The following is a 13,910-nucleotide window of genomic DNA, read 5'->3' as shown; positions in this document are numbered from 1 at the left end:
TACTCGTACAAACAATACAAGTAAATGTTAAAAATGAGGCCACATTCACACACATGATAAACTGTGATTTGTTGTCTTCTTTATTTAAAAAAAATAATAAAATCTCAGATTGTCCTAAATTTAATCCTATTGAATTGTTTCATGGGTACTTGTGGGGTAAAAATATATAAAGATAATAGTAATAAATGATATATATTGCAATATACCTTGGTTATATATAAGGTAATATAAGGTTGTTTCTTTTTTTCATGATTATATTGCTTTTCCTGAATATTCATACCCAAAAAGATTATAACTATTAATCTTGAAACTTTATATACAAAAACTAAATATTTCTATATAAAAAAAGAATTTACCTGTAAAAGGACTGTGGCTTTTTTTTTTTTTGCTCAAAGAAATAACTTTTATTTTCGAGACAAAATAAAATGTATTCCTGCTACTTTTTATCACAAAATATTAGTGCTGTCAAAGTTGAAGCTTTAAAGCTTTAACTCAGGAATTCAAGCTTTAAAGCTTGAACTTTTGACAGCACTACAAAATAATGAAAACAATTATTTGCATAAAGCAACACTAAGGAGTTTTCAGTTTACGTTGATTATAGCGGCGCCATATGGACAAAAGCGGTATTGTTATGCCTGAAGGAAGACCCCATTTCCCATGAGGACAAGCGCATTGCGTTGTTTTTGAGCTCACGCCAGCGAGTGAAATCCAGGCCAATGTTGATCCTTGACTGTCCTTTTATCCGGGTAGCTTCCATCTTTGTAACGTATGGGAAAAAGGGTGAAGTTGTAGTTTTTTGTGTGGCAGTGTTCCTACCATCCTCCACAAAGTTGCTTAGTGCCAGTAAAAATGATACAGACCCGCTCAGGCCATGGCAAAGGTACCATTCAACTAGTTTTAAGTTGATGTTTCATCTGGAGAATTATGAAAATATTTAGGTTGAAAAGTTCCTTAGTGCTACTATTTTAAGATATATGAGCTGACTATTCTGCAGGTCTCCTTTTTTTGTACTTTTTAAAAAAAAATTTTTTTTTAAGTATACTGTTTCTTAAAATTGTTGTCAAAGATACCATTTAGCATAACCAATCTCTGAGATCGCATCCAGGTAACAGCAGGAAAAAGATCAAATACGTTTTGAAAGAATGTGCAGCGTCACTGTGGCGAAATCATAAACACGGCCGCGCTTAAGCAACGCCAAACAATTGGAATTTTACTTGCATCAAAACAACCTCAACTCTCACGATGAGGAAGTGTGAGAAAACAGTCTGAAAAGTCCTGCTTATTTTTATCACCAACAGAAGAAAAGAAAAGTCAAAATGTTCAAGGGGGAAAATTGTTCTTTTTTTTAAGTCACATTTTTCAAGGGAAAAAGTCAGAAAACGGTTGTGTGTGTTTTTTTAAGGGTAATGTCATAAATATATATATATATATGAAGGTTAAATATTTTTATATCAATTAGAAACTCCAACTTTTCCGGGGGAACAAAATCTACTAATACAATAATAATTTTGTACTCTTCAGAGGAAAAAAATCCAAATATTGGCAAACTTTCCGGGAAAAAAAAAAAGGAAAGAAAACAAACAAAACATAAATAAATAAATCTATATGCAAACAAGTAAATAAATGATATATGCCGTAAACTGTACATACTGTATCATACTGAAATGAAAATTAATTTTGGCTTTGATTTAACCGGTTACATTTTAAAAATGTACCATTCTTGAATCCTATCGAACCCCGTGTATCGATTTAAGAATCAAAACTTAAGTTTAATTCACTTAAAAAATTTTTTTAACTGTCTCTTGTTTTCGTTTTAATGTTAATGTATATCTTACTGCTATTTCCCCTTCCTGAAATTCACTCTTTAAAGTAGTAGTGACAAGTAGTCTCAGGTTTCACCATCCCACACATTTACCTCAACATTACAGCCTTGCGTCACGCCGTTGTCTTGGCATCACGGTCGTCATTATCATGATCATAGACCGTCCCACTTCCTGTGTATCCACGGGGAAATTCCTCAACTTTGTGCTTGAAGGTGCATAAAAGCGCTCAGGTCTCGACAAGCAAGCATAATCACAGCGACAACGCAGCTGAGAGCTCTCCGAAATCAGAGAACTATTACGACGACACACCAAAAGAAGGTAGGTAAAGCACTTTGATTATTTATGAATTTTTTCAATTATGCAGACGCAAGACAAGTCAGCGACATTGAATGTATTGTATCTAACAACATGTCACATCTCTGTGAAAAGATGGCCGCACAGACGAGATGCCCACTGAGCCCGACGCTGCCGGCCGGATTGTGCCTGGAGGTCTCCCGGCACCCGCTGACCATGAGGCAGGTGGTCAACCTGGTGGTCGCCATAGAGAGGTTAAAGGGCAGCCGCAAGGAGATGGCCCTCGGCTGCCAAGTCAGCGGGGAACGTTTCCTCGACATCATGATGGACGACATCATTGAAGGTACGTCTCACATTGAGTGCCTTCGGCGTCTTACTAAAAGTCTGCTAGCTTGATGCTAGCACACGATGCAAAAATAGCATAGGCGGGCTAATGGAACGAGCGTTGACATTGCAGTGGTTAGTGGTTATAAACCTTTAAAAGGGAAATCAAGTCAAAACTGTTCTTTGTAATAATGACTTGTATGCGCCCCCACTCGTCGAAACGAGGTATTCTGATTAATCATGTAGAGTAAAATAAGAGTAGAGTCAAAAGCTTTTCTTGACAATATGTTCTATTGCGCCCGCACGAGGCTAAAATTGGCATTGTGTTTAATATCACGCTTGAGGAACATGAAAAAATCCACCCGTTTTTATCCAACACGGGGCGGCCATTTTGCCTTGGGGTCGACTAAAAATGGCGGATTTTTCTGCTTAATTCATGTTCCACAAGCACGGTGTCGTGTTTAGTTCGGCTTGTGCCGGCGCATGGAACATATTATTGTCAAGAAAAGTTTTTCATTCTACTTCCCCAGATCATATTCCTTAAAATATAAAGTGTGAAAAAAAAAATATGTTGCTTGAAAAAATTCTTTAAAAAATTACTTAAACAACTTGTTTATATAACACTTCATTTTTTAAATATAAATTTGTATTTATTCTTTTTTTTTAAATGCATTACCAATGTTATTATAGTTAACAAAATGTAAGGAAATAACTCAAAGGAAAATAACTGTTTGTTAACGACATGCAACAAAAATTAAAATGCTTGTAAAAAAATAAATAAATAACTGAAACTACAAAAGTAACTCGGCTTTCAATAATTATAGTGAAAATGTCATTTTTCTCAATAGTTACTAAAGAAGGAAGGTCTATCTATATCTATATCAATAAAATCTTGCACCAAAAAAAAATAAAAAATACTAAAGCGAACACGTACAAATTGAACCTGACTGGATTTTTTTTTTAAAGCCAAAAACAAATAAAACTATCAAAATAAATGACTATGATGAAGTCAAACTTTATAGAAAGTTTCCCAGGCTTACAGTACGTGTATTTTGGTTTCAGTGATCAACCTGCCGGAGGGGCGAGCTCCGAGGAATCAGTTCACCCGGACGGGCCAGTACGAGGTTTGCATGACCGACAGCCAGAAGAAAAGTCTGGTGCTGCTCAGGGACAGCATGGAGCTGCACGCCCTCACTCTGCAGGGAGGAAACAGCCATCGCAAAGGTGTGGACGGACGCACGCGCACGCACGCACACGCACACGCACGCGCACGCACGCACACTGTGTCTCCTTTACTCAACGGAATGACAGTTCAGTGACCTTTGCCCGATACTAAATATAACAAACACTAACGTGCGTTGAGGTGGCGCATGATTATGATGCTCTCTAAAAAAAAAAATTTTTTTTCGAAAGAGTAGGTGCGGTAGGAAGATTAACTGATAAATGGAGAGTAATGTCTACTTGGGGAAAAAAAACTAGTAAAGTTTTTTTTTTTTTACTCTTCTTGTAAAATTTACTTAGAAGTAATTAAAACATTGAGGTTTTTTTTTTTCAGGTAAATATCCCTCCCCATTTTTCAGTTATTAAGTTATTTATCCAGGTAGACAGTAGAGTAAAATAAAGAAAAAGAAAAACAAATAAAATGCAATAAATTCAAATAAATACCTAATATGTGATATAGTTACATATTTATATAATATCATAGCATATGATGAGCCTTTTAATTTTTTTCCTGAACTGGATTAATTAACAACAATTAATAAATAAACATTACATTTAAATAATACCTAACTAATCAATTAGTCTTTTTGACTTTAGACTTTTAGACTTAAGACTTTTTTTTACATTAAAAAAAATCTAATTATATAGGTAATTTTATTTTTAATTTATTAATTATTCAGTTTTTTTGGGGCCTTTATTATTTTATAAATTTTTTCAGTTAGTTATATTATTGATTTTTTTTTGGGGGGGGAGGTGCCAGTCATTTTATAGTATACCAAAAAGGATTACAAATAGCGTATGTAATCAAACCACATAAAAGTCTGCTAGCTTAATGTTAACAAACAATATAAAAGTCCATTGAGGGGCTAAAGAAACTAGCATTGAGGTTGCCGTTGTTATAATCCGTAAGGCACCAGATATTTGAACACAGACAGAGCAGCAACATATGTGGAGAGACAATATAACATTCATTGGTGTATATTCTTTATCCTCTGCAAAAAAAACGATCAGTATTACTAATATGCTCTGTTATGCGTTGCAGTGCACCTCAATATGTCCACCTACGTGCACCCGTCCCCCGTCACGGAAGCCCAGCCGGTGGCTCTGGGCATCAAGGGCACCAACCTGTACCTGTCGGTCCACCAGGAGGGCGGCAAGCCCACCTTGCACCTGGAGGAGGTGCAGGACAGGCAGACTCTGATGGGCGTGGCCTCGGAGAGCGACATGACACGCTTCCTCTTCTACAAGAGCGACTCGGGCGTCAGCCTCAGCACCCTGGCGTCGGCGCGCTTCCCCAGTTGGTTCATCAGTACGGCCGAGGACAACGACATGCCCGTGGAGATGTGCCAGCGCACCGCCAACCGACACATCACCTTCCATATGCCGAGGCGAAGCTAGATTCTCGAAAATGGGGAACAAACAGCGAAAGGAAAACGACAGCATCTGTCAGCAGACATGTGCAAAAACATTTTGGGGGGCAGGTAAAGGAAAAACAAAATGTACAGCTAAATAAATAGTCAATTTTTTTCATCCTGCACAAAAGAATAGGTGCTTGAGCAGCATATTTATGTATTTATCTACGTATTTATTTATTTATATATATATATTTAAAATGCATGTGTATTTATGTTATCGCAATTGTTTTGTGGCGTAATAAAATGTGACAGTGAGGATCTTGGTTTTATCTTTTTTTCTTCTTCTTAAAAAGTAGAACTCCAAAAACGTATGTTGTACAATCACTGTTAAAATGGAAATAAATGTCTTGTACATTTGACACACCACAGAAGAGTGGAGACAAACCTGCGTCAACTGATTCGTTTCATTCCCATTTCTTGTTCACTATAAATTGTATTTGATAAATAATATAAACATTGGTTTACTTTAAATAAATGGATAATTTAAAAACTAAATTGTATTTACTATGTATCAGTTAGGGGTTGTTTGTCTCTGTTGGATAAATGGAATTTGTTTCTTTTTTTTGATATGTTCTCGTCAATACCGCCCCAAGATGGCGGCCGTGTGTATGCGTAATCTGTTGTCAAAAAAGACCACAGAAGAAGACAAAGGCGGAAGCGGGCTTCGCTAAAGCGCGAGGCGAAGCTAGTGAAGTCTCCCTGAAAAGCAACATTAAAATGCCCCAAAATGATTTCTTTCGAGCAAGAGAGGAGAACGAACGACAAGGAGAAACCTCTTCCTCCTCTCAAATTGTCCGAGGTTCGTTCACGCGTCGTTTACTGGCATATTTTACAAAGCGCACAGAAAAACGCGTGGACAAATTTCTCATCATTTGACCCTTACGTTAAAGATAATATATCCAAGAAAATAGTTCATATGATATCGTATGTAGACGTGAACATTAGATTTAATATTATCTGTTGGCATCGTGATTTGCAAGATAGACTGAAACTATCAAATGGATTTTAACGGGTAGCATGTGCCTAATTCCATTAAATGTGAGTTTGAATGTGATTGGTCAATTCTGAACACAGCCACAATTCTTGTGCAACCACACGATCTCTTGAAAAGATTTACATTTTTTATTGAGTTGTACGGGTTGCAGACAGGTAAGACTAATGCGCCACATTGTAATTGTTGTGCTAAATTGTACTTGTCAGAGTAATGCGAAATGCCACAATACTTTTACTTTGTTACATTTAGTTACATTTTGCTCTCTACTTTTGTATTTATTCATCTATCATTTCTCGCTCGTTGCTGGTTTGTCAGAGAGACTTGAAAGTTAATCACGCAATGCCGCAAGGTGAACTCCATTATTATTATTATTTACTTGTCTCAGTCAAACTGTTGCTCGTGTCCTGCAGACGTCCAGCAGCTGGTTCGTGAGCCCACCCACATTAAAGAAGAAGAAGAAGAGGAGGAGGATCCACAGCCTTGCCGCGTTAAGGAGGAAGATGAGGATCCAGAGTCGCAGCACGTTAAAAAGGAGCAGACAGACCATGTTAAGGAGGAAGACAAGGGTCCTCAACCATTCTACATTAAAGAGGAAGAGAAGGAGTCTGACATCAGCAAGATGCCAGCGAGCGGTGTCTCTATGGAGAGCGGAGACGAGTGGTCACATCTTCATCCTGGTGGTGGACCCCCACCTCACAACCTCTTAGCTCCACTGTCAGAAAGTGAGGACACAGAAGAAGCTTTGAGGAGCGACACCGACCCTGAAAGTGACGACAAGCGGTCAAAAAGCTCTGAAAAGGAGCTAACTCTGGAGACGTCACAAACGCCTCAAAAACTTTGTACCTGCTCAATTTGTGGTAAAAGCTTTGCCAAAAAGCAACATATGATGACGCACATGAGAACGCACACAGGAGAAAAACCTTTTACCTGCTCAACTTGCGGTAAAACCTTCTCTCAAAAGCCACATCTGGAATCCCACATGCGAACGCACACAGGAGAGAAACCCTTCACTTGCTCCTTTTGTGGTAAAGCATTCTCGCAAAAAGAAAATATGGAATCACACATGAGAATACACACAGGAGAAAAACCTTATAGTTGCTCAACTTGTGATAAAACCTTCTCACAAAAGCCATATTTGGCATCACACATGAGAACACACACGGGAGAGAAACCCTACCCCTGCCCATTTTGTGGCAAAACGTTCTCTCGAAAGGAACATGTGAAATCGCACCTGAAAATGCACACGGGAGAAAAACCCTTTAGTTGCTCACTGTGTGCTAAAATATTCTCTCACAAGTCAAATCTGGTGGCACACATGAGACGGCACACGGGGGAGAAACCCTTGAGTTGCTCAGTTTGTCGTCAAACCTTCTCCCAAAAAGAACATGTGGAAACACACATGAGATCGCACACAGGAGAGAAACCTTTTAGTTGCCTCGAGTGTGGCGAACGCTACACACTGAGGGCCAATTTGAATGTACACATGCAAACACACAACATATAACTACTTACTACTTACTTACGATTTGGATTTTGAGCTATGACTTTATCTGTGACTCTCATTATTATGGCTAAATTTTACACACATTTTTCACGAGTTAATATTAATTTTAAAAAATCATTGTTTTCCGCTGTGAAGTCACATTGAATACATAAAAACAAATCTTAACCAAAAGGCTCTCAAACCTTTAATATCTGTAAACTTCTTTTTTTTATACACTTATTCACCCCAGGTGTGTTTTTGTGTTTTTCGTTTGGTTTTAAGAATTGGTATTGTTATAAAATGTACAAATGTCAAATTAAAAAACAACAACAATTGCAGTTTTCTGACAGCAAATGGTTGCCCCTTTTTTTTGTGGGCAGTTGGACGAGTAACATCACATTTCTCATAATCAATGGAAGGAATGGTACAAATCTCGTCAATATATTCTGACAATGCATTTTTGACAAAAAATTAAGCAAATGGCTGGAAATTACAGAGAAATAAAAGTTACTGTAACAGACTGCTGACTCAGTGTGCAGAAGTCACTCACATTCTTGTAGTAATATGACTTTTCCTCAGTAAAATATTCATTTTTTTAACAGTTTTTTTTTTGCAAGAGATTACATTGTAGTGATAACAGTTTGTTCCTTGTTAAATATAACAATTATGTTCTCTAAAAGGATTGTTTTTCCTCATTCGTTGATTTTGTTGTTGTTGAAAAATAACATTTTCGCATTAAATATTACTTTCCGCATAACGCTTACACCATATGCTTGTTTTGTTACAACCGTTAATTAATTACCGCCACAAGTAGGCGGCCGTACGTCATGGATGCGTCAGCAGCTGTCAAACCACCACCGAAGAAGAAAAAGGCGGAAGTTGTTGACGCCACAGTCAGCAAGGGTGAAGGGACGAAATCACTCCAACGCAAAACATGAATGTGCCTCAAAATGAACTTTGTCGAACAAGGGAGGATATCGAGCAACATCAGACAACACTATTCTCTTCTCAAACTTTGCAAGGTGCGTTCACTCGTCTTCTATTTGCTCATTTATTACATTTTTGCTCGATTATACAGCATACAAATGTTTGTGTTATTGCCAATAAATATAGATTTGATCAGAATTTACCATGTACGTGCTTTTATTTTTTTTATTCACTCTTCGTAGTGAATACCTACCACCGTGTTTTATCCTGATTTTGTAACTTGACCATGGGAATACTACTCATGATTCGTTTCTAAATAATGTTAATAACAGTAAAATAATAATTTGCATATGTGCAGTGAATCCTCACTATACGTGGGGTTGGTTACCGATCAAACCGTGGATAGCAAGCATTTGCAAACACTAGACTCCCCATAATGTTTCTATTTGCTCATAAAAAAAAATCAAAAGTACCCCAAATTATGACCCACAAAGGCCTTTATCATTTCAAACATTACCACTAAAAAGGAATGCCTTACAGGTTAGTCGATTTTGAAATAAAAATATCAAATTCATCAATGACCTCATGAATTGCTTCTGGTTCCTGTTCCAAAATGATGGAATGAACTATGATGTCATTGTCAACTATGTTTTTAAAAATCCCTATGGCGTAAGTGAATGATTCCCATCACGGCAACAGTTTTGGATACAGATCATGGTAGAACTCAGAGGTCAACTGTTTGTGTCGCTTATGTCCCGCAGATCTCCAGCAGCTGATTGGTTGCCGAGAAGAACCCCAACCCCCTCATGTTAAAAATCACACCCACGTTACGGAGGCCGACGATGAAAAGAAACCGCCCGAGTTGTCACAGCTTCGTTTTTGCACACCAAGTGGAGACCGCCTTGGAGGACCCCCAGACAACATCGTAGCTGCACGGTCACATACAGAAGAACATTTGAAGGGCGACACAGACTGCAAAGGTGACGATGGTAAGGAAGGAATTGTTATCTTCATCTGTGCACCACACTGCCTCTTAGAGGCCAAAGCATGTACAGCAGGAATGTATTTTTATGTTGTTGTTTTTTCTTATTCTATTATTATCATCTACAGTGGGGCACACTGATTCACATATATATTTGATTTTTTAATGGAATTTTTTTTTGGGGGGGGGGGGTTGGTTTGATTTTTTTTTAAATAATATTTTTTTTTCTAATGAATTTCAATGGGTGTCAGCCTGTCCGCCACGAATAGTATTATTATGTTCCTTGTTGCTAATTTATTTCCTGCTTGTTCTAAAAGTTTTCGTAGATGCTCCATATACTGTAGTAGAATCATGACAACTTTATCGTGAAAAGCCAACTGCGTGTGCGTTGCTCATGTCTTACAGGCATCCAGCAGCACGGCGGGAACTCCAGTTTGGAACAGGTGGGCTCACACCCACTCAACATTAAAGAGGAAGAGCAGGAGGCCCACATCAGCACGTTTCCGCTGACTGTCGTCGTCGTGAAGAGTGAAGATGATGATGATGATGATGATGATGATGATGATGATGATGAACCACCCGAGTGGTCCCAGCTTTGCTATGCCAGTCCGACACACGACCTCTTAGCCCCACTGTCAGACAGTGACGACACGGAAGAGCCTTTGAGGAGCGACACAGACTGCGAAGGTGACGACAAACCGTCGAAATGCTCTGAAAAGGAAACGACTCTTGGCAACAAGGAAACTTCACACACATGTAAGAAACGCGCCACCTGCTCAGTGTGCGGTAAAGGTTTTGCGAAACAATATTTGATTCGACACATGAGAACGCACACAGGGGAAAAACCATACAGTTGCTCAACTTGTGGCAAAGCCTTCTCTCAAAAGCCGCATCTGGACTCGCACGTGAGAACGCACACAGGAGAAAAACCATTCCCTTGCTCGGTTTGTGGTACGACATTCTCCCGTAAGGAACATCTGGAGTCACACATGAAAATACCAGAGAAAAACCATTTGCTTGTGCAACCTGCGGTAAAAACTTCTCTCAAAAGCCGTATCTGATATCGCATATGAAAACACACACAGGAGAAAAACCTTTCAGTTGCTCGTTGTGTGGCAAAACGTTCTCTCACAAGTCACACGTGGTATCGCACATGAGGACGCACACTGGAGAAAAACCGTTTCAGTGTTCATTGTGCGGTAAACGATTCGCTCACAAGTCGCACGAGATGAAACACGTGAGAACGCACACTGGGGAAAAACCCTTTCGGTGCTCAGTTTGTGGTAAAACATTCTCTCGAAAGGATTACATGAGCTCACACATGAGAGTGCACACAGGAGAGAAACCTTACGGCTGCTCGCTGTGTAATAAAACGTTCTCTCTGAAGTCACACTTGGTAACACACGGGAGAATCCATACAGGAGAAAAACCCTACAGTTGCTCAATTTGTGGTGAAAGCTATGCTCATAAGAACAGTTTGACTGTACACATGCGGACACACAAGAAGGGACAGTAAATATTTTACAAATTTACAGTCTTCCCTCAAGCAGAACATATGTTGCTTTCACTGAATTGTTTACATTTGACATTGTCGTTTTTTTATTTTTTCTTGAATATAAACACAATTTGGATTCTCACCTCTTTGCGGCTTTTTTTCTTGAGTCATTGATCTGAACTAGCTAGTTGCTTAGCTAACTTTTCTCAGACCACGTATGTTTTCCCAAGATCAAGGACTAAGAAACTTGCCAAAATGGAATCCGCAGGTTTCTTGTATCTTTCTTAATGAAACAGCATTTAATTGTTCTTTGGTCAGGGTTACTATACATTGCTGGCTTAGATGGAGGAAAAATATATATTCCTAAGTAAACAAATTTGAAATAATAATTATGCGGTACACTTATGTGTTTGTGTACTGTATCAAAAAAAAACACTACAAATGTACCGGTGGCCTAAACTTGTGAAATCTGTATACAACGCTAAAAAGCAACTTAGCACTTATTTGGTTAGCTGTTTATGAAATTTGTGCTCGTCTGCTAGTTTCGCTCATGTGTACGTTGGCAGATACGACACGCCCCTTTTGCTAAGATAGGATAACAAAAAAAGAGGAAACTCAACCTTTACTTTTTAAACTAAAAGCTATTTTAAAAATAAGTTATCTCATAACAGCACTTGTTTTTTTTTTTGCATTTACAAAAAAAATAAACTTGTGGTTTGTTTTTCACTCAAGTGTTCATTAAAAATGATGCAGTTTAATTTGGTGCTTCTCCCAGAATCGTAAATAATGTGACAACACCGCGGAAAAATCAATATATTAAACTCAAACGAGGTTAATTAGCGAGTGGCAAGTAAACGGTATTAATTATGCTGAATTCATGAATTCAACGAAGGTGGGTTATTGGAATTTTCCATCCACTCAATTTTGTCGAGTCCGACGTCAAAGCGTTCGAGGCCAATGTAAACAAAAAATGGCTGATACCATTAAGTTGTTTGTTGTTCTGGGTAACACAGTCAGTACAAATCACGTTGTGTTACGTGAAGTTACTTATTTACATTAACTAAACTAATGTAACTAAAATAAAATAAAACTCATAATCGTGTAAATTACGTTTTGCTATTCACGGGCGGTGTCTCCATGAGTCACCATTGTCGAGTATGATGATTTCGCAACCTCGCGACTTCCCACTCCCAGCAAAAAAAAAATGCGCTAGAGTAAACTTTTTCCTCTCACTCTCCACCTTCTTTGAATGCAACAATAGAAACAGCCACACCTCGGACTCTATAACTAAAAGGGAGCCGTGAAACGAACATTTTGAAAAAAATAAACATCTTACATGCAGATAAAACGGAAACGGAATCAAAATCGTGTTAAAAGATAGCCTAAATGCACGACGTAGACGGTAGAAGTTGAATCTGTAGGCTGAATAAAGTAACGCTTTTCTGTCAAGGTTTAACTAACGACCCCCTCGCCCACATGCGAATGGTACGGTCCATTAGTCATCGTCACATGACAAGCCGGTAGTGTTCTTATAAGGCGCAATCGTCGAGACATATTGTAGTGTATCTTTTCTGGCTCCTTGTCTTTCTGCAGTCCTTGATAAACGCCAAGATGATGTGCGGAGGGCTTGCAAATGCGATAAATGCCGACGCAGATATTCAGAAAATCTGCGACCAAGTAAGTTACGATTTTTATTGTACATAAAATATGAAAAAGTAACTAAACCAAAGCTGACAAATGACTTTTAGGTGAAGCCTGAAGCGGAGCAAAAAACTGGGAAAACTTACGTCGTTTTCACTGCCAAGAATTACAAATCACAGGTTGTGGCTGGGACCAACTACTTCATCAAGGTAAGCGCATGATAATCAGTCACGTGATTTCGGATTGTTTTGTCATCATTTTTATTATGTCAAAAATAATAATATAGTACTTAACCACCACGATAGAGAAGCATCTTCTACCTGGATTTTTTTTTTTTGTGTGTGCCCTGAATGATTGGTTTACTTGATTTTATTGTAATATTGTAAAACAAGTCTGTCGTATGAGCAAGATTTTCAATTCCAGGTAATTAGAGCTCCGAATGTGGGGGTTCCTGATATTGATACGTCATCATTGCAGTGTCAAAAGCAGAAGCTTTGACATTTGGTATGGGCGTTGATGGCGCCATGGCCAGTCGCAATCTGAGTGTCATTTGGAGAAAGCCGTACCAGAATGTGCAGTTGTTCACAATTGTTAGCGTATCAAGTAGCAGCTGACGTTGGTGTTGTTCTACTTTTGTTGTAGGTGCACGTGGGAGGGGACGACCACGTCCATATTCGCGTCCACCAAAGTCTGCCTCACGCTGGGTCGAAGGTGAAGTTGGCCGACATCAAAGAATCCAAGACTCATGCCGACGCCATTGAGTTCTTCTGAATGAAGACTCCATTGTTAGTCTATACGGCAACTAGTGCATTGCAATTAAATATGAAATCATAATGTGCTTTGTACTGGAGTATATGAACATTTTTTTTTTAAATGAGTTCATTTATTAAAAGAAATGATTGATGTTCTGGTGTTTGATTTGAGAAGCTTGACTCGTACTCTGAAGCAGAGATGGGTGAGTGGTGGGTTACATGCGCCGAGACCACACGCAGAGTCATTGATTTTGGTGTATCATGGTGAAATTCTATGGAATGCTTGTCTTGTTGTCATCTGGAGAGGGTCAACCCAAGTTGCCGGAGGTTTTTATAATATTTTACACAAGTCACAGTCACTCTTTCTGAACAATGAGTCACACAAATGTAATCCACAAGTGAGTTAAGACACACGTTCAGTGAACTACGGGTAACACAAACACACTTAAACGATAATGATTGAAAAAAAAAAACAAGGCACACAAAACGACTATCTCGCGCATCGACTGAGCTAGACTCCATCCGGTAGGTGGCGGTAATGCACCCACATGCTGTTCGC

At 38.6% G+C, this 13,910-nt stretch overlaps 3 protein-coding genes and 1 pseudogene across 4 annotated transcripts; all 4 read left to right on the top strand.

Annotated features, from left to right (window-relative positions):
- Positions 1 to 1,963: 1,963 nt before the first annotated feature.
- Positions 1,964 to 5,472, top strand: il1b (interleukin 1, beta). The gene is made up of 4 exons (XM_086075477.1): positions 1,964 to 2,141; positions 2,253 to 2,460; positions 3,504 to 3,665; positions 4,705 to 5,472. The coding sequence occupies exons 2-4, from the start codon at positions 2,253 to 2,255 to the stop codon at positions 5,058 to 5,060; spliced, it is 726 nt and encodes a 241-aa protein (XP_085931603.1). The 5' UTR covers positions 1,964 to 2,141; the 3' UTR covers positions 5,061 to 5,472.
- Positions 5,473 to 5,733: 261 nt separating this feature from the next.
- Positions 5,734 to 7,534, top strand: LOC147173335 (uncharacterized; annotated as a pseudogene). Its single transcript, XR_015094820.1, has 2 exons — positions 5,734 to 5,876; positions 6,482 to 7,534. The product of XR_015094820.1 is annotated as an uncharacterized LOC147173335 (transcript).
- Positions 7,535 to 7,581: 47 nt separating this feature from the next.
- LOC147173334 (uncharacterized) lies at positions 7,582 to 10,673 on the top strand. Its single transcript, XM_086075342.1, has 3 exons — positions 7,582 to 8,576; positions 9,243 to 9,470; positions 9,869 to 10,673. The coding sequence occupies exons 1-3, from the start codon at positions 8,489 to 8,491 to the stop codon at positions 10,522 to 10,524; spliced, it is 972 nt and encodes a 323-aa protein (XP_085931468.1). The 5' UTR covers positions 7,582 to 8,488; the 3' UTR covers positions 10,525 to 10,673.
- A 1,804-nt stretch (positions 10,674 to 12,477) lies between these two features.
- LOC147173333 (cystatin-B-like) lies at positions 12,478 to 13,503 on the top strand. Its single transcript, XM_086075385.1, has 3 exons — positions 12,478 to 12,635; positions 12,707 to 12,808; positions 13,242 to 13,503. The coding sequence occupies exons 1-3, from the start codon at positions 12,570 to 12,572 to the stop codon at positions 13,368 to 13,370; spliced, it is 297 nt and encodes a 98-aa protein (XP_085931511.1). The 5' UTR covers positions 12,478 to 12,569; the 3' UTR covers positions 13,371 to 13,503.
- Positions 13,504 to 13,910: the final 407 nt, after the last annotated feature.

This window comes from Leptonotus elevatus, chromosome 5 (genome assembly GCF_054856555.1).
Source record: "Leptonotus elevatus isolate MCC_2025b chromosome 5, RoL_Lele_1.0, whole genome shotgun sequence".
In the NCBI taxonomy this organism is placed as follows: domain Eukaryota; kingdom Metazoa; phylum Chordata; class Actinopteri; order Syngnathiformes; family Syngnathidae; genus Leptonotus; species Leptonotus elevatus.
Note: the sequence above shows the minus strand (reverse complement) of the source record. Positions and strands in the feature narration are given on the sequence as shown.